At 38.4% G+C, this 25,988-nt stretch overlaps 2 protein-coding genes across 2 annotated transcripts in view; both read left to right on the top strand.

The window, feature by feature from the left end:
- Nucleotides 1–6,670: 6,670 nt before the first annotated feature.
- On the top strand, nt 6,671–15,386 carry spi1b (Spi-1 proto-oncogene b). The gene is made up of 5 exons (XM_080494268.1): nt 6,671–6,887; nt 7,343–7,433; nt 8,592–8,788; nt 11,468–11,618; nt 13,699–15,386. Exons 1-5 carry the CDS (start codon nt 6,846–6,848, stop codon nt 14,007–14,009), a joined length of 792 nt encoding a protein of 263 aa, XP_080350394.1. The 5' UTR covers nt 6,671–6,845; the 3' UTR covers nt 14,010–15,386.
- A 2,202-nt stretch (nt 15,387–17,588) lies between these two features.
- mybpc3 (myosin binding protein C3) overlaps nt 17,589–25,988 on the top strand; it is a 35,698-nt gene continuing 27,298 nt past the window's right edge. Inside the window, exons 1-7 of the mRNA XM_080500274.1 lie at nt 17,589–17,716; nt 21,523–21,792; nt 23,564–23,761; nt 24,221–24,298; nt 24,448–24,596; nt 25,149–25,266; nt 25,365–25,413. Coding sequence (XP_080356400.1) covers nt 17,692–17,716; nt 21,523–21,792; nt 23,564–23,761; nt 24,221–24,298; nt 24,448–24,596; nt 25,149–25,266; nt 25,365–25,413 — 887 coding nt within the window. The 5' untranslated portion in view covers nt 17,589–17,691. The remainder of the gene's footprint in view (nt 17,717–21,522; nt 21,793–23,563; nt 23,762–24,220; nt 24,299–24,447; nt 24,597–25,148; nt 25,267–25,364; nt 25,414–25,988) is intronic.

The raw sequence follows: 25,988 nt of genomic DNA on the forward strand, positions 1-25,988 counted from the left end.
ATTCCTCTGTTGGTTCGACAACCACAAAATGATCCGCGACATCTGCTTGTCACAACCAAAGGCACGTCTCGTTCTGATGGAAATGCTTTGTGAGGGCAGATTGAAGTAACACTCAGTTGTCACTTCGTTCTGCCTTCTGCTGAAATCTGAAATAAACAAAGAGGAAGCATCTTTGAACATATTACAGTCTATTATATATGAACTCAATCAGACAGAATTTGAAGTTTAAGAAAGAACGCAAGTAAAGGCAAACGTGTCTCTTTGATCTCACAAGAAATAAATCGATAAAACTTGATTCACAACACTGTGAGCAAAGTTTTGATGAGACTGAATGATTTGAACCCCAAAGCAACAAGAGTTCACACAGCATGAGGATTCATCGCCTCAATGAGTTTTTTTGTGAAGGAAGAGTTTGTCACCTTCTTGTTTTAATAAGGAAGAAGAATAAGAAGGAGAACAAGAAGAAGAAGAAGAAGAAGCCTTATGGCACCAACCTAAATTGGTAGAATTAAGGAAGTTTTTAGTTCCCCTGCTAATTCAGAGATATATAGAAAGCCTACATTTTTCAAGCACCTTTGGCAATTTGCTTCCAGCAGTTGAACTGCTCCTCTGTAGACACCTTTGCAGCTCGGCGCAGGATCTTACACAGAGAGTGACGGTAAGACCTGAGAAGATCTGTTCTCTGAGTGAAACTGTGGGCGGTTCCTCACCATGTACAAGTCCACTATTAGAAGTTGCCCTTTTATTTTAGTGTACTTTATTTTCTCTAACTTTTCATTGTGATATTAATAACTCACTTTTAAATGACAGTATTTATTCAAAAAAAGAAATTTGAACTTATTTTTCTATGTTTTATGTATTATGATTTAAAATTTTTATGTTAACTTCCTTATCTAATATCCTGCGCTCCAGCTATGATTTACTGTTTGAATTGTTTATCTGTTTGAATGCAGATGTGTTTGATGATGCATGTGGTCTCTGCTTTGTAACGGAAGCCTGTTATTTTAAACTGGCTACTACTGCACTAATTTAAAATCTATTACTTTTCTGGATTATTTAGTAGTCTTTCTCCAAGTATAACAAAAAAAAGTGATCGCAATCATGAAATATAAAGAACAATGCTCTTTGCCTTTTTTAAGAGTAAAAAAATATATATTTCTTTTTCAACTAAGTTACTCAACTAGCTCAGAAGAAATGGTGAGCGCACAGGATTACGAAATTTGAATACAGCCACAGGAGTAACAGAGTGTGGACATAAGCCTGCAGTCATTCTGGCCAAACTGATGTTCTGCAGAGGAGGAGTGCAACATTTCCTGTTGCGACGTACCCTGTATCCTGTTTTCCACAGTCAGTGGTCATGCGTGTCATTCCCCTCTGCAAGCCTGTGTGGGCACAATCTTGTGACCCTGCATTGTGAATTGAACCGAGAGACTGAGACAGACTCCACGTGTCTAAGAAGACTCTGAATGTCAGCAGAAAAAAAATGATGTATAAATGTGCATTTTATGCGTACAAGTCTGTTGAGAAATTGGAGGGAATTACCCTGCTACAATGTGCAGGGAAAGGGGTCAATGGGAGCCATATGAACTGGTGTGAGAATTGTCTGTTATACTCTCAAATAAGCAGTATAGTTAGTTAAGTTACTTACAGTCTACTGCTTAGCAAAATGGTACCAATAAGTCACGAGATCATTGACACATGCACACCGCAGGCCCAAAGACTTGAGAAGCCAAACTATGAGGATGAATTTTAGAGGTGCCATTGTGGCTGTGTACTTTTAGCAATCACAGATACGCATCTTGTGACTACATCAGGGGCAGAAAAGTGTGAAGTGCTCAGTTACACCCTGTGGTGCAACCGAACCAGAACGCGGTTGGAGCTGCTGCTGGTCACAAGTACTGGATGTCACTTCACAGCAATGTGTCACTTGAAACAAATATATTGGTGCCGGAGTGTTCACTTTATGCCATGCATATTTACTTTTTGGGTCATGTCCTGGGAGGACTGATAAGTAACGCAGGTTCGTGCGACAAGTCATTTTTACTGCACACATTTTGGCTTGTCAGATGCAGATGCTATGTGCACGCTGGTTTAATAACCCAACTTAATTGGACATGCCGGAGTCTTTTGAGGGGCTGCACAGTACATTGGTAATGCTCTCCAGTCTCGTTGGAGGCCGTTACGTGTGACGTTTGTGTGTATGTGTGTTTCTCTTCATTGAACTTAACAATATTTTTAGCCCGGGGACTGGGAAGGTGGTGCAGTGTGTCATGGTGTCAATTCACAGCAATACAACAAGATTTCGACCTGCTGATGAACAGGACCTTTTTCCTCTATACGTGTGCAGCTTCCTCCCACAAACAAATGGAAACACGTGCTTGTTACATCAAGTGTCAGCTATAAAGCATCTGTATCTTCTATTGTCTTTCTGTTTCTGCATTTTTGATGAGCTGATAAGTTGTTAAGGCTGCCTTTTGCTTTGTGTTGGCCGGAGAAAAAAACAAACTCCAGTTCCTCGCAGGCACAGGAAGCACGTTTATTTTATATTTTGGAAATGAAAATTCTTGTTTATAAAAGTTTGACGTGAGGATATACAATGCACCTTAATGTTTGTGATATGCTATTGGAAAATCTCATAAATCTATATTCCATTTACTGGATCACACACAACATATCTGACGTGTAAAGTAACACATTTTCCCTTCTTTTTTGACAAACAATTAGCTTCATTTGAATTGGTTGGCAGGAATCTTTCTTTATGAAGTTGGAACAAGGGCAACAAAAGGCTGGAAAAAGACAATGCGTTCATTAAAAAAAAAAAAAACAACAACAGCAGCATTTTGGACCAATTGTGTTTCAGAGGGCAGAGTCCCTTAGAAATAAAGCTATGCAGACATTTGCCATTTTTTTGCCCAATAATCTCAGATAACTGTGATACATTTCTGTCAATGATAGAATAATTTTGCTTGGTTTCATCGTATTTTGCAGGTGATCATTTGTTATGTGTTTCATTGTGTTGTTATGAAGAATGTGGGCGATATGTTGCACTAAAACGGAGTTATTTCACAGTGAGATGTTGCATCAGGTTGTATGAGATGTTATAAGTTTATTCAGTAAAGTGGACTTAGAATCCTTCACCAACATTGGTCATATATATTCGGTCAAATCATGACTGCATGACAAATTGAAACATCAGAAAAAAAAACAGTGCAAAGCATGTGACCTGTAAAGTGTAATGTTTGTATGTGGTTTTCATGATGTTGCAATCCTCATGCACAATGTGGAAAAGTACAACAAGAAGCCTGACTGAGCTCTTTAAAAAAAGAAACAAAAAAAATCCCAATTATAAATGAAACTAAGAACTTTAATGGGCTTGTGAAGTTGTATCTCGTCTGAAACACATTGCGGAGTTGTGTGGGGGGAAAAAAAAAAGTTATAATAAAGTCAAACCTTTTGTCTGCCACCATCTGTTTACTGTAGTTTCTGTCTTACACAATCATGTCACTTCTTCCACTGTACTGTTATCTGTGCTTTTCCACACAGCCACCTTTAACCATCTCCTAATAACCTCATATAAGATGCAGCTACTTCATTGCTTTCTGCAGTAAAAAAAAAAAAAAAGAAAGAAAGAAAGAAATCTGCACATTGCTAAAGAACAGTTGAGCAGACACTCTGTATGCTGTCTTGGTGTCGAGACTTGAGGTTGAAGTTGAGATCGTTTAGTTGCATGCGAATCAGACACATGGTGCTCCGTCCAGATAGCCAGCTCTCCTTGAGGTCTCATCCTGACCATGTTACACGTAAATGGATTCATTTAAAGGCAGCCTTCAAGGAACTGAATCTGAAAGACAAAACTTCCAGTTCCTCATTTAATAACATGTCACTATTGTGTATGTAATTTGCTGCATGTATCTAATCTATCAGGCCACTAGGAAAACAAACACACAGACCTCTGTGGCAAAAAAACAGACACGAATAAGAAGAAAGAGAATTTACATTTAAAATATAGTTTGATTCAGTATCATTGTTGGATCCGTTTTTATTTAGAACAAAATATATGCACGGCCACATTTATTTAGCCATATGACAGGATTAGTCTATAAAGTGTAATCACATTAATGTCTACAAATGCATGTTTGTATGTCATACAATTAAAACATACAAAACATTTTATTTTAATGTCATCTCAAAGCTTTTTACCTCAATTTTGGATCTTGACTGAATTCAAAGTTGTTTTTCTTCACACTTGTGTCAAGACTTGAAATCAGACAAAGGGAGTGGATTCAAAGACACAATGTAATACGAGCAAGTGATAAACAGTGTAAAGATTTTTCTTGAGGAGAATTGCTGTCAGAGGAAAGGAGAATAAAGAGTATAATCCTGCCCCGGCTTGATGTGACTCATGATAGGTTTGCTTCATAAAGAGTTTTATACAAGACATTTAACTGCGGAAATACAAAAGACTTGAATAACTCACACTTGAATACTTTTGATTTATGCAATGTCTGACTTCTAATTTTGTAGTTTAAGGGGAATCGTGATTTTTTTCCTCCACTACACACTTTATATTCATAACTTCTAATAAGAAATGATTGCACATTCAAACTATTAATACCATATATGCTTGTTTCCCTTTCACTTGATACAGAATTAAAGCAATGTGCAAGCTATTAGATCAATATTTGCTGTATAATAATATAAAAAGTTGACTATTGGGTTTAATTGTGTGATTGATTTAAGCGACTGTCTCACGTAACAGTACTACATTAGTTCAGCACATAGGAATTTTTCAAAACTTTGCAACCAAAAACAACAACCAAGAAACATGAAGCTTTTATAGAAAAAGGCAGCATCAACCAGTGTCAACAGCTTTATTTTACCAAATAAAAGTCACACGGAAAGGTTAGAAGGAAAATACTAAATTTATTTCAGAGGGTGAACTCATCATCAACAGGGTTTAATTTGCCTCACTTAAAAATGACTTTTGTTTAACATTAAACAAACATTTTCACTCGTCTTCCCTGGAAATAGTTGAGATGGAAATAGTGTGGACCTTGCAACAGTTCGCTGGGTGTATTAATACTCTCAGAAAATGCTGGTGTACACCTTCAGCCATGACAGCTGTGATTATGACGGGAACCGGTGGGGTGAAGTGTTTGGCCACAGTTTGTGTGGTTTTTAACAGCTCCTCCAAACAAAGACTCAGACAATTATGAATCCCCGCGAGGGAAAACGGGGCACGTAAATGTGCCACTTTCACTGAACATCAAGCGATAAAGCACCTTCCTAATAACTGCGAGTGCACGCGACTGCTATTTTGATATGTCGCGAAGATCTCTGGGTTCATACTGAACCTGGCTGCAAGATAAACTCTGTATTTTAATCTTTCAGCGAGTATTATTTTCAGTGTCGTCTTATCACAAAGCTGCATTCTTCCTCTTATGCACATAGCTAACAATAAACAGTCAGATTTATGCTGCACTCTTTCTTTACAAGTCTGCCAATACTTCAGAATCTGGGAATCACATTCATTTGCAGCTGCCGCAACACAATCACTACCTTCCCAACCACTGCATTTAACGTCCATGCCCCCAAAGTGGCTTATACAACAAATAATCTTAGTGTGTGGTTTGTGTTCCTGCATTACTGAGTCAAATCAAACCGATTTTTCTCAGCTTCCCCATTTGTAATTACTATTTAGCAGCAGAGGAACTCACTTCCCTTCCAGGAGTTGTCCTGACAGTATCTCCTCCGTGTGATAATAATAATCTCTTTTTACCTCGGTGTGCTTACGGCACTGATGCTGTACCTTCATCTTATCTTCCAGCTGCGTCTGTGTGTGTTTGCATGTTTGTGAGCTGGTGGGTGGGTGAGGCCAAACATTCACCTCAACAAACAATTCACTTGTGCAAAACGACTAGGTTTTAGTAATTTTTGTTTCACTGGTTTCAAGTCTGCGGACAAAAGGCGGACATATGGTGGTATACAGTGAGCAACACCTAAAAATAATATTCTCTGAAATGAACAGAGCTCTGGAGTCATGTGGATACTTCCTAAAGCAGTCTTTAGGTCTGGATTTGTTTTAAAGTCAGAGGACTGATAAAAAGAGCTGTAATTTATCTCTATGTAGTGAAGAGAGTACATTTATTCTTGACACTTTTTCACTCCCCAGTTTATCCTCAAAAGTTGAACTAAATCCATTATAACATGTTGTTTTTCCATAGTCTGCCACATTGTGCATGAATTCAACTATGGACTGCTTGATTGTCTTCAAAACAAGACATAAATCCTTCAAATGCCGTAATATTTGTTTTAATCTGCATTTGTTTTTGCAGGAAACATTCATATGCATCCAATATTCGCATGAAGTGTATTTCAGAAACGTGAATGATTTGAAGCAATGTGCAAAGGATTCCTTGCAGCCCATCACCTGAAGGACATTTTTGGAAGGAGAAAGAGGGAGGAGACAGGGTATAGAGCCTGATAAATGAGAAGTTTCATGGTCTCCCCCGACAAATCGTCAATGGCCAGGAACCTTTAGTCGACACACTCTGTCGCTTCCGCCCACCCAAATTTTACAGAAGTCAAAAGTTCCTTTTTCACTTTACAGTCCAACTGTAAACTTTGTTCATTTCATTTTATCTCTCGCAGCCTCTGAAGGACTCAGAAGAGCAATTAGGGTCACACGCACATGCGTTACAATAAGAGAGAGGGAGACATTTTTGGAATTCGTTGAGAGGAAATTTTGTAACATTGTGCAATGGTGCCGCAAAAGTTTTGAAAGGTTGTGTGAGCGTTTTGCCAGCAAAGCATCTGACAGTCGGTCTGTTGGACAAGAGGTCTCCATGTTGCATCCATACAGAATGGAGAGTTACCTCATCCCACCTGTAAGTATGATTTTCTTTTCAAATAATTATCTACATTAAAAAAAAAAACTATGTCCAGCTATTGAAAAAGGCCCTGGAAAAGTTATATTTATTCAAAATAGCGCATAAAGAAAAAAACCATTTCAAAAGTCGTGGTAACGGGCGACACAAAGTTTTTTCTTAGCAGATCTCTTAATGTGGCTTCTTTTTCAATCTGAAGACAGGGCACAAGCTGTAAGTCTTTTATACTACGGGTAGCATGAAAATGAAACTCAAAACTTTTCTCAAGAGTTTCAGTGGTGTAGAAGCAAGAAAAAGGAGGGAGAAAAAAGTGTTTTCTTGAGCCGACAGCTCTTCATCCGTTTAAGATGTAAATATGTCAAAAGGAGTTTCCTAAACAATAATTGGCTAATACAATTATTATTGTCTATGCCCACACCTCTACTGTGTTGTCATTTCATGTCTTTTTCCTGCAGCCTTCAGAAGAAATATACGATTCTGAGATCTACAGGCATCCAATTGCAGAATATTATAATCCATACGTCTTAGATGGAGATATCCAGGCAGGTGAGTTTTTCCTTCAACATCAGCTTTGTTTCTTTAAAACAATATGTTGATTTTACAAACTTGGATGACCTATCGTTATTGAATTACATTTTAAATTACAATAGAAGGGAATTCATTTAAATGCAGAAATTTTATTTTATTTTTTTCACCAAAGGGAAGTTACACAGAATCCATGTAGTATTCACAATTTTATTGTCAAACATTACAGTTCCTTTCAGTCATCCGCTGTTCAGCTTGGTCTAATGTGGAAACGTAGGCTTTTTTAGTGTATTGTGCATAAAAAAAGACAGCAGTGTGTGCAGCTGTAGCACACCACATTAGGGTGTAAGGAACACAGGAAACAGATGCCATTTCTTTCGGCCGCCACGACTACAAACAGAAAAACTTTCGCCCCATGGGGTTTTGTTGATACAACAGAGGTGCTTTACTTTCTCCACTTGTAATCGACTGCTTTGAATGTTGTGGAAAAACAACTGAAATCAGGGGGTGGGTGGGTGGGGGGGAGATTTAAAAGATAAAAATATATGACGTCTAATATTCAAATGTTTCACATCTGAATCAAAAACCCCCCAAAAATTCAAATACAAGTTATACGGATTAAGCAACTGGATGATTAATATTGTAGTTGCATACACTGTATTTTAGCGGCTACTTGCATGCGAAAAGCTTTCTGTCCTTTCTTTGGTGTGTGTGTGTTTTCACGGTCACAATAAAATGTGTCGAAAACTTTGGGTTTTGAAGAATGCTTGTGAAATTTTCCTACTTTACTTTGTTTTTCCTCCAATTTTGCGGGACAAAAACAGACAAGGACAATGTGAAAAAGAGTCGAATTCAAACTCGGCACTCTCAGTGCTCACAACAAATAGGAAAGGGCTTCATGCTGAATTTTTTGTTTCTCTCCTTTACCGAGTCAAAGCAAACTTAAACACTTATAAGTTGCTTGGCTTAATGTCAACTTCACAGGAATACTATCAGGCTTGTTTAATTTGAATAAGTCATGTCTGGCTCCTTTTGAACTTTTCTTTTCTTTTTTTTTTTTACCCCCCACCATATGCGAGTTTAAATGGATGAAATGAACGCGTCTGTCTTTTCTTTATTGTACATGTTGCAAGTGTGAAAAGAAGGCGAGCTGTTGTGACTCTCACCTTCTCCATTTAGAACACTGGGACTACCACCCTCACCGTCACGTGCACCCTGTCGAGTTCGAGAACCTCCAAGAGACGAACTTCACAGAGCTGCAGAGTGTGCAGGCTCTGCACCCGTCTGGCCTCATACGACACGACAACATCCAATATGAAGCTGAAACCCTGCTTGATCCAAACCTTGGGGCACATGCACACATGTTACAACAACCTGTAAGTCCTTCAGCCGACCAGCAGCAAAACCACAGCAACCAAGACAAACGCTCCACACATTGTAGCCAGGGGATAATCGTTCCCACTCTTGTTGTTGAAGTGATCAACAATAATGATTGTGAGTAAATTTCAAGGATCTTAGGTTGGAATACCATGTTGACATAACTGATTGCAATTTTCTACACTTAGCCCTTTAAACTAGGACCCTCTAATTGTGGCCAGGCCGCTTGGCTCTAAACATAACACAGTGCACTATAGCCATGAAATAAATTGGTGATGTATTACACAATTTCACGAGAGAACCTCAGCTACATGAACATATGTGAGCCATTTTTACATTAACCAAACACAAATCCAACATGATCAAAAATCAACTCCCTGCCAATGTGTGCCGCTCAGACATACTACAAATTAATTTATCATTTTTTAAGCAGAAGTTTAAAAAAATACTTGCTAAAAGGAGCAATAGAGAACAAAATGCAGAAATATACAGAAAATATTGCCAAGTATTTAACTATTTACTAATCTGCATCCACTAAATATGTAATAAAGCATCAACAAAAAGTAAAAAAACAAAAGTGCAGTAAAATAGCAACCCCAAAGTCATGCAAAGTGTCTGATATCTGAACAGTTTCAACTATTTGAAGAAATAATGTGGAAAAGATTCAAAACGTCTTAAGACACATTGAAACTATTTGAGTAGCCTTACCCAGTAAATACTAAGTGAGAGGGAAAAACATTGTTCAAACTTTGCTTAATGTTGCGGAGTTGTTCATTATACACAAAGAAGAGACTGGCTACAATAATTATTTAAAGGCCTCGTGACATGTTTTCCTGTATTTTGCTATATTGTCAAATGATTAAAAACATAAAGCCGATCTTTAAAATCAACAGATTTAACATTTGGATTTAAATCACAAGATATATGGGGAGTTGGAGGCGGTCGAAGGGTCTGTTGAAAATTCAGGAAGTGAATCTCTTTGAGTTTCCGGAAAAGTTTCTTTATCATTTTAATTCTAAATACAACAGTTTCTGTGAAATGGCTCTCACAATTCATTCACAGAAATGTCTTCCGTCTTCCACCTTCCAGTCGCGAAGCAGTGAACTGGAACAGAGATTTCTTGTTTGGTACAAGAAGACTCAAGCAGGTGGAAACGTATCCTGTGTTGGATGCAGAGTTATGTTGGTCAGAAAAGTAAAAAATATGCAATACATATTGTTAAATATGTCAAATAACAGAAGTGGAGATGTTTATAACCATTGGAAAGGAGGTTCTTTTCCAAACAGGCCCAATTCTTTGGTTTTGTTGTTGTTTGTTTCTTTTTACAAGAAATCATCAACAGAAAATTATACGTTGTCTTGAATCTATTGTTTCAATAAAAATGTTGAGAACTGTATGAGATGTAAATGTAATGGCAGTGAACTTAACTTTTAGAGTAAGCCAGCGTGAAAAATCATAGGTGTGATAGTTGTCATGGTTGCAGGCTTTAGTGAGACTTATTTTACTGATGAGTCCATACAGCCATTAACAACACCAAAACTTCAGGCTTCTGAAATGATAAGAAAATTATTTTTCATGCAATAATCACACAAGTAAAATCATCATAGATTGATGCTTTTTCATACCTTGTGTATAGACTTGAAGCTGAAACAAACATGTGAAAGTAAAAGTAGCTTCATGAAACTATAACAAAGAATTACTAACCAGTTTAAACAGTTTGTGTTTTTTTTTTTCTTTTACATGTGAACAACTGAAAGTTCACCCCTGCCATTCTTGTGAGAGAAAGATTTTTGAGTGATTACAAAAAAAAAAAAAGCTCAGACTTTTAATACACCAATTTAAATATCACACGAAAATAACACTGTTCACAGCTGAAGCTCACATGTAAAACCACTGACAGTTTTGATGGTATGAACAGGCAGACGCTTCGCGAATACAGGACAGTAGGAACACATTGACAAGTGTTGCTCAGTTAGTCACACGGATATAGCAGCGTCCACACATCACAGCTCATGCAGAGAGAAGATCAACCAAACCGTTTGTTTCAGAAACACACACACACACACACACACACACACACACACACACACACACACACACACACACACACACACACACACACACACACACACACACACACACACACACACACACACACACACACACACACACACACACACACACACACACACACACACACACACACACCTCAGTGCATGTGTTTGATAAAGCCTAAGACACATTGTGGTTGTTAGCAAATTGCTGAAAGTCCTGATAGATAGCACAAAACAAAACAAAACATAAAGAAACTAGAATTACTACATTTAAAGTTTAGTGAAGTAAAACACTTCAAGTTGTACAAATTGTCATCTATTTTAATCTCCCATCAAAATGACTCCTACATGGTTCAGACATTGTTCTCCTGGAGTTTTTTTCCCCCCAATCTTCCTTCAACGCTTCCGTCATACATTGTCAGACTAATTATAATGCTGGATTTTCCCATACTTGAGAAGCATACATGTTTGAGTGTATTTAAATTGCGAGTTAATCTGAACTATTTAAGAGAGTCTATAACTTGAGGTGTAGCCAATTGTGTTTTTTCTGGCACTACATAAATACGTTATTTCACCAGCAGCCTTCATTTAAAAGCTAATAAACGTTTGATTTCATTGTTTTAGGTGGCCTTCTTCCCTCGGACAGTGTACCCTCCACACCCGTCCCAGCGCAGCTCGGATGACGAGGAGCACGGAGAACGAAGTCCCCCACTGGAGGTTTCTGACGAGGAGTGCTTGAGGGATCGAGTCTCCTACGTCACAACGGGAGAGCTGGGTGAGGAAGCAGACTTATGTTTCATAGTGTACGCGAATGTGGATCCGGGGCAGTTATCACAGACACTTTCAGACATACCAACTGTGCTGCAGACTGTGTGAAGACTCCCAGCCATCCAGGCCATTGTATATCTGGAAGTGCTAAGTCAGCAAAGTGACTTAAGTTTCATCAAGGTCTTGAAGCGTTGCCTTTGACCTTGCACTTGTACAGTTTCAGACCAATAATTTTCTTTGGTGCATATCGTTGAACAAACACGTGTCAGTGGTTTCTCTTAAACCAGGAGAAGCGACGACTTCAGCTGCAGCATTGAATTATCCGATAAGCAGTAGTTGCTGGTCGCCAGTGAAACATACAATCAGCAGAGTCGCTCCAAAGGCAGCTGCTGAAATATGGATGAGCGTGGTCTCTCTTGCACTCGGATGGATAGCGGAGGTTTGTCATTGAATCGTGTCAGCTTCGCGTTCTGCTGACAACTTCAGTTGCCTTTTTTTGCAATGAGTCAATGGTTGCACAACAGCCTTCGTATTGCTTGTCCTGCATGTTCATTGGAAGGAGGTCATAGAGAAACAGAGACGTTGCGTTTTCTAATTAATTTGGACCTCAGAAAATTTACTTTTACAATAGTGGTCAGTTTGAGAATGAAAAGATAATCAGATTCACCATCCTGCTCACTACTTTAATAGTGTTTCCTGTGACTTGTGGAGGATCTTTGACATGAAACTCCTGCGGTGGTATAGCTTTATGCTTGGACTCTACATCAGATGCATTTGGCAAACAGATTTCCCTCATATAGCAGTAGCAGTCATAAACACTTTGCACATTCGCTATTCACACATAGACACACACGAACGTAGGCGGCTGCCATGCGAGGCGCTCAATCCATCCATCGGGAGCAGTTTGGGGTTCAGTGTCTTGCTCAAGGACACGTCGACATATGGATATGGGGTATAAAACCTGCTTCACCAGCTGAGCCGTCTGACTCATCACTCCTACCAGAGTCACCGAGTCTCTGCGTCAGTGGAACTTTGTTCTTAATGATACTTCTTTTTCTGTACCTTTAACCATTGTTGGCGAGATTACTAAACATCATCCACACTTCCTCTTTTGGCTGACTTAGGCTTTGACAGCATCAGCTGAGCTTGAGTAGTGTCTGGCAGACAATGTGCTTAAAGTGCCCGTGTTCATTCTCGTGGGCCGTGGAGTTAACCCTTGACGTTGAGGTAGTGCATATATCTCTAAATGGTGCATATGGCCTTTTTCTAGGTTTTCTTTCACCCTCATGTTGATCATTAAGTGGCACTGGAGGCTACTTCTGTCAGCACAGAGCAAAAAACAGTATGTCCTCAAGAGATAGACAGTCCTCGAAAGACATGGAGGGACACGATATTACACAAGCTGGTTCTTTCTTGCTTTGAGCTAAAACTGCATTGCCCTGGGTTTTATGCCTTTTAATATTCGAAGCATACAATAGGACCACCATTTGAAACAATTTTTTATAACTGATAGTAAGGAAAAACACAAATGTCTTGAAACAAATAGAAGAGTTGATGTGAGCCAGTCATATATTGCTAATAATAATCACAACAAGTTGTCCTGAGGAGCATTTTCTCTTGTGCTTTAGGTGACATTTGTAATGACAAATGTCCCCCCGAAAAAAGGTTGTGTCTATCTGAATTGAAGAGTTACACATGTATGTAATGTTTCCATCAAAATGTTCCAAAGAAATAGTACGCCATATACAAATTTAGATATACTCTGCTGGACTTGTTCTGCAGGAGGCCCTCAAGGCCTTAAATGACACATTAATATATTGTATTTGTTAGAGAAAATAGTTTTAACTTGTGTTATTCTGTCAACAAGATGTTTTTTTTTTCCATTTTTCCATTCCATGTATATATATATATATATATATATATATATATATATATATATATATATATATATATATATATATATATATATATATATATAAAATTATAGCTTTTGTTCTAATGAGTAAAACATATATTGCTGACATTGTGAACAACAAAAAGAACTATACTTTCTAAATTCTAATGATGCAACACTGATGTTTCCAAAGGCAACAAAAAGAAGATCCGCTTGTACCAGTTCCTGTTGGACCTTTTAAGGAACGGAGACATGAAGGACAGTATCTGGTGGGTGGACAGAGACAAGGGGACATTCCAGTTTTCGTCCAAACACAAGGAGGCTCTCGCACACCGCTGGGGAATCCAGAAGGGAAACCGTAAAAAAATGACCTATCAGAAGATGGCTCGCGCCCTGCGCAACTACGGCAAAACTGGAGAGGTGAAAAAGATAAAGAAGAAGCTGACGTACCAGTTCAGCGACGAAGTCCTCGGAAAGACTCATCTGGAGAGAAAATACATGTAGGCGGGGGGGATGCTGAAATGTCAGGAAGAAGCGATGGAACATGTGGCATTTACAGCAAAAGTTTTTGTTGTTTCACTCGGTACTTACTGTTCCAGGTAGAAGAAGAAATAAAAGCATTATATTAGTAGCAGCATAACATACGGGCCAGGTCTTTGTAGACACAAGCTAATATAACTGAAACTTTGGACCGAGATTGCTTAAAGCCGAGAAACTCTTATTCGAGTAACTGTTGACAGAAACAGAAAACTTAGTTTGTTCAAATATCTTGATGACTATTGCATGGAAATAAAAGTTTGGACCATATATGAAAACGTGCGATTGCCATTTCCATGTGTGTACAGATGTAGAAATTGTTTCCGTTTGTACATTTCTGAAACTTTTAGCCTCAGCTTTTGCTAAAGTTTTAACTGCAAGTCATGTGATACTCACGGTCCGACATTTACAAAACTCCAATCAGAACAAGCTGTTACTGTAGGGGAAGTTCATGTGCTGTGTACATATTCAGCAAACCTCCATCCACCTATATCTGCGTTTTCCATACTGAAGAGTCGATCCCAGCCAACCCGGCCAGGTACAGTTCACAACTACATCCAGGATGGACTATAATTAGTGCAGTCTGACTATCAGTGATGTAATAAAAGCACCTCTGTTATATAATGCAATAAGAGATTAAAAAATTTAACTGATATTCGAGTTGAAGGCTTCCTGAAAAAATGACCAAACTTTGATCAAACTAGTGTTAGCTAGAAAACTCAACAGAAATATTTGTTTTTATTTTTTAAGACTGTGTCTATTTGTTTCTATTATCTTTTGTATGCATTTTGGTTTCTTTTTTTGTTTATAATATTTGTGTTATTGCTTCCTGGCCTTGCTAATGTATAAAACTGTGTGAGGGTACAAACATAAAATTCAGTCTTGATTCTCAAATACGTCTACCAACTACTGTCTTGAGAAGGAATGGAGTTGAAACCTCTTGAAAGCCTCATATTAAAAATGTCTTTGAGACAAGACAGCCATGAGGAGTGCATCAGTTCTATCATCTCACCCGTGGCATTAAAGTAAATACCTCACGTTCTGTCCATATGTTTATTAGTTCCTCAGGTACGCAAAGGAATCAAAATAAAAGGTGATGAAGGAGCGGTTGCACTGCATTCATAGACAATCAGTCAGTATGCCTTTTAATGTACACACAAAATATATTCTATTTTTTTTAAGTTTGGTATATTTTTGTTTTCCCGTCTTGTTCAATTTATAGGTACAGATAACTTTAGCCTTGTGTTTTAATGTTCTCAAAATTTCTGGTAATATTGATTTGTGTACATGTTTCAAAAGCTATTTTATGCTTAACACAAGCAGGAGACACAAAGTCAACTTTAACAGCCAGCTGTAATTATTTAAGATGTTGTGAGATCATATTCATTCAGAGGAAAAGGAATGATTTGTACAAATAAATTAACTTGTGTGTAATATCTGAGAGTTGCTTGTGAAATAAATGATTTTATGTAACTGAGATATGTTTTACTGAAATAACACAAATAAGAAAGGTATGAAATTTCCTCAAGTTTAATAGAGGATTGTCATCAGTTGTTACAGATAAAAAGATAAATTGTGAACTATAGGGAAGTACGAGGTTAATACAAGACTGGAGAGGTGAAGTGGCTTGTCACCCAGTACTTACTTATATCTGACTGTATTCTGACACACTGCAGTCGTCTGCTCTATAGCCTCATAGTCATTGAAGGTGTGAGCAGTGACATGGAAATTTCATGTGTATATAAATAGTTAAAGCAGTTCTGTTTCTAGGTCATTTTCCTCTATCATTTTCCCATTTTCTTTTTTATATTCCATATTTTATTCAAGAGTTTATACAATCTCTGCACAATTAATCAAGTTCCTTAACACCACAATCTTGATTCCCCTTCAGACACATTTTTGAAAAATGATATGATACAGAAATACAGTAGTACAAAGGAGCTGCCGTTCACTGATATGCAATGTGCAGTATGCAGACAGTAGATATTAAATTACTACAGCACCTGCTGTCCCAAGTGCCAACAGCTCCCCACAATGGTCAAGTAGTAATTGATGTTCATAACTAACAGATGGGAAGGTAAAAACAAAGAGATCTGAATGTATTATGGTAGAATAGAGCCTACAAAGAGCCAAATAAGTAATTGAACAGTATAGTATAGTATAGTATATAATCACCAACACAAGCTCACATTTTATTGAAACAATCATTGTATGCCAATTAAATTTACACATTTAAAATCACAGCAGTTTTCAGTAGCTGGCAAACTAAATACTATTTTCAGTACAATATTGTCAAGGGTGAGTTATTAAGAAATAATAGTTCTGATGTAGATTCACACAAATTCTTTGAAGTGATGCCAAGTTTGTTTCTGGGGAAGAAAACTTCCCATTTCAAGCTTCGGGGGAATTGAACCCCATTTCAAGTTTCAACTTCCCAATTTCCCGTTCCTCATTAACAAATGACAATGACAGACTATTGTGACCAATTAATTTTATGGATCTGGCGAATGGTAAAGCTCAATATGTTAATTAGGTCTTATACAGGACGGAGACAGCAGCTCCTCATTTGTTTACATTAAAAGTTGAATTTAATTGAGCTACCAGCTGCTACTTTATATTTAAATTCAGTATACAGTATGCAATATTAGTACGGTATAGTGTAATACAGTATTGACAAGTAAAGAGTTAAAAGGAGTGCTGAAAACTCAATGTTACATTTGACAACTGACACGTTGTACAAGTAAATCTACTTTTGCTCAAAAAAGTCAAATCACAAAGTACTCTTCAGGTAGTACTGACATGCATTTTCAATGATAGGCATTTTGTTTCATTTACCTTGATGAAATATCTAGTTTCAAAACATGTTTTTAGACAAATAATAATGCATAATGTGTAATATGGCTAGAAACAGAGGTCATTGTCATTTTCAATACAAATTGATTCTGTATTGGATTTATGAGTTTAAAAACATCACAGTTTACCTGGTGTAAGATTACCTAGTCTAAATTCAACTGAAGTATAATATACCAAAAAATCGAATAATATACAAAGTTGGAGTATGTTGTGGTGCAGTACAGTATAGTGTAATATAATGTACCACTGTTTTTCAGTTCTTGCAACTTGGTACTTGCTGGGCAGACTTAAAATACACATTCACAGTTTTGTGGATATAATATTTGATGGTAAATTATCATTGTTAGACTTACAGTGTGACACAGATGTGAGGAGAGACAAACAAACCTTTTTGAGATTCAAGGGTCTAAATATAAACACTGCCTTACATCCCATCCCCTCCCTTTCACTTGAGGCTTGTCATTCAGCCGAGGTGCTGGAGGAAAGGATGGTTGAAATATAGCACAGGGTCAGACGTGGCTGGGTGACTGGGGTGGGGGTCTGGGTGGGGGCCGGGTTACTGCTGCGATGGGATGAGCTTTGATGGGGTGTTTGAGTGGGTGGCTGCTGTTTTTTTGGACATTGTGTTGAGCAGAGGGGGGGTAGAAAAAAAAATGCAAGAGGTGGGATGGTTCATGAAAGGAGAGGAGCCAGTGTGGAAAGTGTGGAGCACTATTAAAAGGCAGGAGTGTTGAGATAGAGAGCAGACTGTTCAGGAATAGGGAGTCACGCTGTTAAGGAGAGGACATCATTTAGGATGCCGGAGCCAGTCAAAAAACCAGGTAAGTGACAAAACACCTTATAGATGCCTTTGTCAAATTATTTCTGCTTTCATCAAGGTAATTTCACGTCAACATGTCGACAACATCAAATCTTTTTTTGACAGTATTTCACGTTTGTCACTCTGATATACAATCTGACTGCACAATAATTGAACAATTTCAACAGAATACATACATTGTTAGACTATTTTCTTTATTAACTGTGAAAGCGCAATGTTTGTTCACACTTCTAACCAGTCTGTCCCCAATATTCTAATAATGAATAAAGTGAAAGAAAAACAGAATGCAATAAAAAAAAAAACAAAAAAAAACTTTTAGTCATATAGAACTTTTTGCATAACTGACTATTTGGCAAATATCTTTTGTCTATGGTTCTAAATGGAGCAGGCATGGTAACATGTACAGTAGCTACCAGGGCTTAATAAGGTGTCACAAGTCGTTGGATAATACAAACTGTCAGGCAGCCGGCAGCCAAAATCAGAACATAGCACATTCAATTATATATCCTCGGCTCAAAATGTTTCCAGTGGTGCGATAGTCGCCCTAAAACCCTTTTGGTGGTGTCAGGAACTTAGTTACCCGTCACACACAGTCCAGGTGGAAACATCTTCTGATGTGAAACCGACACGGTCACATTTCCAGCATCACTGCATTCACAAAATGAGCCGCTGATCCAGAAATGCCTGACGGGATTCCAACTTGACAAATGACTTTCCACAGTTTTCTTTCGCACTCTTGAGCGGGAGTGAATGTCTGTCCGTTTGTGGCTTGATGGAGCCGAAGTATCACGTATCAGATGACACAGCGGAGCACAAATGGCCAGCATGTGTGCGTTAAGACTTTTAGTGTCAAGGATTTATTCAGGACAATCACAGTTATGAGCGTCTTGAGCCGGCAGCATTAAAAACAATTATAACCCTCACTTTCCCTTTCTATTTAGTGGCAGTGAAGAGGAAATGTTAATGACAACATAGACATTAAATTTTTTAGTTAAGTGTATAAGTAAGGTGAAGTACACATGACCTTGGTAAGACAACATTTAATGTTTACATTATTCAGTAGTGTTATTATTGTTGCTATTGTTTTTTTTTTTTTTAATATACAAAGTTTGAAGGCATGAAGTCTAATTTATATTAATTGAGAAATTAAAATATGGCATTCCTTAAGCTCATATGGCTGTCAATCTATTCAGTCATTTATGCCGAACAAACATCTGTTCGGCATGAATATGGAAGAATGGGAAACCTCAGGTGGATGGATTAACATGTTAATTTGAGTTTCGTTGTTCGCCATAAATACCTTTATTGTGACAATTTTTTAAACCCAGATACACAGATGTGCCGACTCGTATACCGGTAACCACTTTGCCAAGAACAAGCCAAAATAAAGAATTAATTGTTTGCTTTCCTAGTGTAAAGCCAAGGAAAGTTGCATTACACTCAGTTTAGAAAAACACTTGTCAGCTATGGCAGCACAAGCCACAACTCATTTTGAATCATGGTCTGCATGTTTACAGTCGGCCAAAGGTGTGAAAGGTAACGCAACAGAAATGACTGACGGCATGACAAGAAGGACACCTCATTCTTCCTCTGTCTCCAGGGTCATAAAAATAGAGTTCAGCTAATCCCTGGACTATGATACCTGCATCCCCTGAAGCTGAAGCTTGACAGCCTCATTTATTAGTCCAGCACATTTGAATCCTATATTTAAACTCATACATGGGGAGTCAAAAGGGACATATGGAGATTTTTTTTGTTTTGTGTGGTTTCGCAGTGCCATGTGGACCTGCTCATACCTGGAAATAGCATGCGTCTGGAACACGCCAATATGTGCTCCATGCTTGTCGACACATGGCGTTAGTGTTAAAGGCCGTCAGAGCCGTCACTTACGCTCACTATTTTTAGGACCCTTTGAAAGATGACATCAGCAAGAATGGCAAGAGCTGACCGATCTTGTAACTTTTCAATAGTAGTTTGTTACCATATAGACAAATGGCATAATACAACTTGTTAGACACTTTGTTCCTCGAGAACCGTTCGTGTTAAAATATACTCCTCAGCAAGAACTGCAGCCGAAGATGCTGCTACCCATTTCTTTCATTGATACAAGTATCAAGGTGGGACAATAAGAAACCTTCAACTCCATTAAATCAATTAAATGAGCCAAAGTATACTGAGCAAATTCAACATGGGTTTGCTTGTCTCCTTTCTTCCAGTTCACAAACTTGTATATCTATATCTTTCCGGAAGATGTTCACATGCTGTGAGAACTTTCTCATCTGGCCATCCTTTATCCTGTGTAACACAGTAAAACAGTGCAAAAAAAATAAAAGTTTCTGGATCTTTTCCATCAAATTTTGGCAGAAGATGCAAGTTTCCAGCAACCTCAAAACCAATAGATCCCCTTCTACCAACATTTAACATGACTCGTGTACTTTCCCTTCCTTTTGCAGAGCTTTTACTTAAACTCTGTCCCTTTCCAAAACTACCTTGGCCCCCATTCTCTCCTTCTCAAAGTGTAACTTCTCCTCCTCTAGTTGACAGTATTGTGTCTCTTAGCCCAACCTTTCTTGGTAATTTGTCAGTTCCTGGCCAGCCCAGATGAATTAAATTGCCCAAGTTAACTAAATCGGCTCTTGTAAACTAAATTAAAGTACTACAAGATGGTCTTTTTAGGAACTCTGATAGATAAGGCAATCGGAGTTGCAATACACAGCCATGGGAGACAGTGATTAAAGAGCGCCCCCGGGTTACTGCCTCACTATCGGTCTTCATGTGCGTACCAGCAGTGGGTATTTATGCACCTGAAAACCGTCTGTACTGGGGAGACAACTTGTCTCCACCAATACTTCTGGGGGAGCTCCAGAGAAAACTGCTACTACAGACAACACACAACTCAAACAAGAGAGCCAACTATGATCCACCAGCTTTTTAAAGGCCCCTTGCAGGTGAAACCAATTCCTTAATGAAGTGGGCGGGGCCAGCAATCAAAGCGGTTCTGAAAGAGGCAGAGTTAAAAGAAAACACACTGAGGAAGGCCAACACCCTTGACAGGTCACCGGTCCATCGCAGGACACACACACACACACACACACACACACACACACACACACACACACACACACACACACACACACACACACACACACACACACACATGCACGCACACACACTGGAAGAACATGCAGACTTCACACAGAAAAGCCCATATGGACTTGAGCCGGGGATGTCTCGGCTGCAAGGCGAGAGTGCTCACTACATTTGATGAAAATAAATCTGTACATCCAACAACTAGAAGAGCTTGGTACTTTCATATGTCTTATTGTGTGTAATTTGGTATGTTTTTCAACTTTTGTCTTTTTAAATGATTCTCCGTGACTCCTCGTTGAATTCTTTATTAATTATTACTACAAAGATGATTTCACAAATATAAAAGGGTTTTATGAATACAAAAAAAAAAAATTTGACATGGACAATGGTATGCATTTCAGACTTCGTGGTCTTATGACCAATAATGAGGATCTAGAATTTCAGTCTATAGCTGTGTTTTTCTCTTTCTTTTCCTCTACAATTTAATAACCCACATGTGTTCTTCTTTCTTCAAGTCAAACATTTCTTTGCAATATAAGCTATTAATATAACAAAAAGCAGTAGTTAGATTTTATTATATATTGTATTAAAACATATCAAAGTCAAAGTCAAAGTCAGCTTTATTGTCAAGTGTGCTAATATGCATGACATACAGCACAGATGATATATTGTATTAATACAGTAAGGTTTTTTTTTTTTTTTATTCTTTCCTCTCAGTTTCAGCATTTTCCAAGAAACCAAAGACTCAGGAGGCCGAAGAGGGGTCCTCTGTGGTCTTTGAGGCGGAGACAGAGAAGCCTGATGCTAAAGTGAAATGGCAGTGCAACTCAAAGGACATCACCAGTGGCGAAAAATATGTCATCGCAGCCGACGGAAAGAAGCACTCCCTCACTATAAAAGCAATTTCGAAGGAAGATGCCAATGTGTATGCAGTGATTGCTGGGACTTCAAAGGTCAAATTTGATCTGAAGGTCATACCAAAGCCTGGTGAGTGACTTAGATGTTGCAGCTGTACGTCTGAGGTCTCGCACACACTCGTGGCCGGGTGAAGTCTTCTCCAGACACAAAGCCAAATGGAGCACTCACTGCAGAAAAGCACTGAGGCAGTAAATACTTGATGCACTGCATGCGCTTGATGTTTCTGCACACCAGCTCTCGCTCTGCTCACTCTGACAGCTCCCCCTAAAGCAGCTCCGTATTCAGCCCTGTGATTTTTAGAGATTAGTCTGACATTTTTGGGGAATTGATTTTTAAAGCTATCATATTTTAACATGGCTATAGCCTCGCCAGCAGAAATATGGACTGGAAATCTTGACAAAACAGCTGACAATGACTCTCTCCAGAGGGTTGGTGGGCACCTGTGTTTATTATTGTCCTTTGCATGGAACTCATGCATGTATTCAGTGAGCTGAATAAGCTGCCGCATTTAGACAGGACATGTGGAAGTTCAATCCAGGGGAAATATCACTATTATTGATACATTTTTAAACTGTGGACACTTTTCAGTTTGAAAACTTTTCCAGGAGCCCTGAGAAGCATTTTCTTTACATGCATCAATCATGTCATCCCCTTTAAAGGAAGAAACTAATGTACAGTGGGAATCTGTTTCTTTAAAGCCAGATGATTACACGTTTTAAATTAAGAGCTGCAGTTTTCCATGGAAGATGTTCTTTTTTGTGAGAAATGTTTAGAGTTCATTTCATAATTTGGTTTATTTATTTCCCAAAGCATCCAACTAATTCCCTTCAGCTGTGAACCTTCCCAGGGTTTAATCATAATTAATTTGTCCAGTGCTTCGCTACATCTATCAAACACAGTAATGTACACTCCAGTGTGCGCTAAGTGAGACCCAGAGCAACATTTGCAGCATTAATCTGTCAGCTTGACCCGCCCAGCTCGTTTGTTTGGATTTGATAAGGTGTAAGCAAATCTTGAAGAAGGGCAGCAGACTAAATGTGTCCAGTGTAACTGCCCGCAGCCGTCCGTGACTCATATCGGGCTGCCTGCATGGTGACCGCCACCCTCACACCAGCGCATTATTTCCTCATGAGTAACCAGCACTTGACTGGCGCTCAGGATAGTCATGAGAGGCAACTGATAACACATGGAAAGTCAGCCATTCAGAAATGATAAGACACAAGAAATATTTACAAGATAAAACATTGCCAGAGGACGTTTTCACTGTGATTAAACTGTGCTTAAAACATTTATTTTAACGGGCAAAATATATAGTGACCCCATTTTGATTTGATCAAGGATTCCTTATAGTTTTAACACATTAAAAGCATTCCTCATTTGTAGGAAGAGAAAACTCTATAATGTGTCTGTGACCAAAGACACCAATTTGTATGTGAGTCAACATGCTTTATTATGCTTAAAGTAATCCCTCACTATACTGTAAACCCTAACCCTAATTACTGCCAGAAATAACAAATCTTCTAAAGTACAAATAATACATATCAAAGCCATCACAGGTCTAACATGTGAAACAGAACAGAAGGTACAAGGAGGAGTTGTTCTTCCAGTTTTCTGAAAATCAACATTTGCACGCTGGGAATATGTCATCAGATTAGGAGCAACGCTGCTCAAATGCCTGCCTCACAGTGAATATCTCTCATGCTGTATCAGAGTACCACAGTATTCTGTACGAAGTGCCAATCCATTTCTTTACATACTTAATCGTCCCTTAAAAAACTCTGAACATTTTTATTTCTTTCTTTGTGACTTGTCGGCCTTTTTGTTGTTGCTTATGAAATAGCTTCCGCTGATGCCCCTGCTGATGGTCCTGCAGAGTCCAGTATTAAAGCAGTGGACGCCACTGCAGAACCAAAGCAGGCATCATCCGACGTACCAAAGGAGTCCGGTGCACAACCAGAGCAGGCGTCCGTTCAGCCTGCAGCAGCTCCCTCACAGAAGGAACCAGCTGCCCCATCACAGGACGCCCCGCCAACCGAGGGTGAGTCACCCTGCCGCAGCATTTATTAACCATTGGTATACGTCACACTGAAGCCTTTCCTGAACATCACCTATCTGTTGCAGCTTAAGTGCAGGTCCCTGTACATACAGTGTTTACAGGCAAGATGCTTCGTAGATAAGTTTGTTACGTTTGGTGTATTTTACAATAACGTGAGAGAGCGTGTGATTTCATGACGGGGAATTTCAAATATTCATTATCATGGTTATAAATAAACAAATAGATGTTAAGAGTAATATCCTGCTTTTTACAGCAAACTTTGCTTTTTATTTTTCATTTCAAACTTTTTTAGTTTGAGTTCAATTTAAAGTTTGTAATTTGGACCATTGCTTTTATGAATGACAGAGACATTAAATACGGGCCGGAAACATGGTACTTATCATGATATATACTGATTTCATCCTGATTTATTTGACTTTTTTTGTATTTTTGTATTTACAGAGGCACAGCCTCCAGACACAAGACAGGACCTGACGGGACTCTTCACAGAGAAACCCCAGAGTGGAGAGGTCACTGTAGGTCGGTAGCTGGAAATACACTTACATCTGAAAATGATAGGCAGCTGTCGTCAATGTGATGATGTGTGCAATAATCTTTCCTTTGCATATTTCAACATTTGTGTCTGAAAACAAGCCACATTAATCCTGTGCAAATTATTCTTCATGTAGGTGAAAACATCACGTTCATAGCTAAAATGAATGCGGACTCCTTGCTGAAGAAACCCACCATTAAATGGTTTAAAGGGAAGTGGATGGACCTCGCCAGCAAGTCGGGAAAACACCTGCAGTTAAAGGAAACATATGACCGAAACAGCAAGGTAGAGCAGCGCTAAGCAGCAATATTATTTTTGTCATCAAGTGTGAAAAAAAAGCCCCAAAAAACCTCGTGCTCATTTCTCTTTAAAACTATCCTAAAAGATATGATTTGATGTCAGAGCAACATAGGGCCTCTTTAACGGCTCCATTGCGTAACTTCTTTCCCCAGTTCTCATCCTGGTCATGCAATAAACCTCAGGCCCGCTGCTCTCTGGGGATTATTATAGTTCAGATCCACAAACTCTTAGTAGGAAATTCAAACCAATAAGTAGATCAGGTTGGACACCCTTCAAAATAACTGCTGTCGTGTATAAAACACAATACATTTTGATTATTATTGGCTTCTTGATTGAATATTTATTTATTATTTAGGCCCATCAAAGCAAAGTGACCAAGTTCAATTTAGATAATCGGAGAAGATGTAAGTCAATGGCAAAACGTCTGGTAGCGTCAATGTCCCAAAGAGAAATAATACTGTTAAAAAGACTTTCGCTTTTATTCTTTGATATAAATTTGTGAAATTTTATGTTTCTCTCTCCTTCATGTGTTTACAGATGTACACATTTGAAATGCAAATCATTGAGGCCAAAGCAAATTTTGCTGGCGGGTACAGATGTGAGGTTGCATCCAAAGACAAGTTTGACAGCTGCAATTTTGAGCTGACTGTACATGGTGAGCAAACTTATTATTTCAGGATTGTCCCCCAAAATTTTTTGGTGCGTTTTCTATAAATAAATGTTGCTGTTTTAAATCTGGTTTTTGCCTTCCAGAGGCTCGCGCTGCTGAGGGTCTTGACATAAGAGCAGCTTTCAGGCGCACGTGAGTTAAAAAACAAAACAGCTTGGCATTATACACACACATATTAAACAATTTAACACAATTTCTGCTCATTCATTTCATTCTAATAAAGGTCAAGGTATTCATGCTTTATCAGTTAAATTAACAGGGCATTTGTAAGCCATTCCATTCCATGTCCTGGGCTCCAGTGCCAGTTACTTAAATGCATGTTTATATTTATTTGAATACTTTTTCTAATGTGTTTAGTCTTTTGATAGGTTTTAATGTAATGCATGTTGACAAATGTTGTGTAAAGAGATATTCTTCAAATATGTTTGTAGAAAGAATGAACTGGTGAGCTGGAAAGCTAATGCTTTGACCGGGTTTAGATTAGCTTTTCATAAAGAAGTTATGTCCAAATAATATACACAGTCGACACAAAAATCTTCATAAATTTAGATATGAATTAATTTTAAATTCTAATAAAATCCCCTACATACAAGTTATACCATGTTTTAATGGCACATAGCAGTGTGACAATCCAAATAAAAACAGAACATTAACTTATTTTCTGGCATGAGATGAACACATTGGATCATATTCAAGTGGATATAAAT

The sequence above is a fragment of the Blennius ocellaris genome (genome assembly GCF_963422515.1).
Source record: "Blennius ocellaris genome assembly, chromosome: 1".
Taxonomy (NCBI): Eukaryota; Metazoa; Chordata; class Actinopteri; order Blenniiformes; family Blenniidae; genus Blennius; species Blennius ocellaris.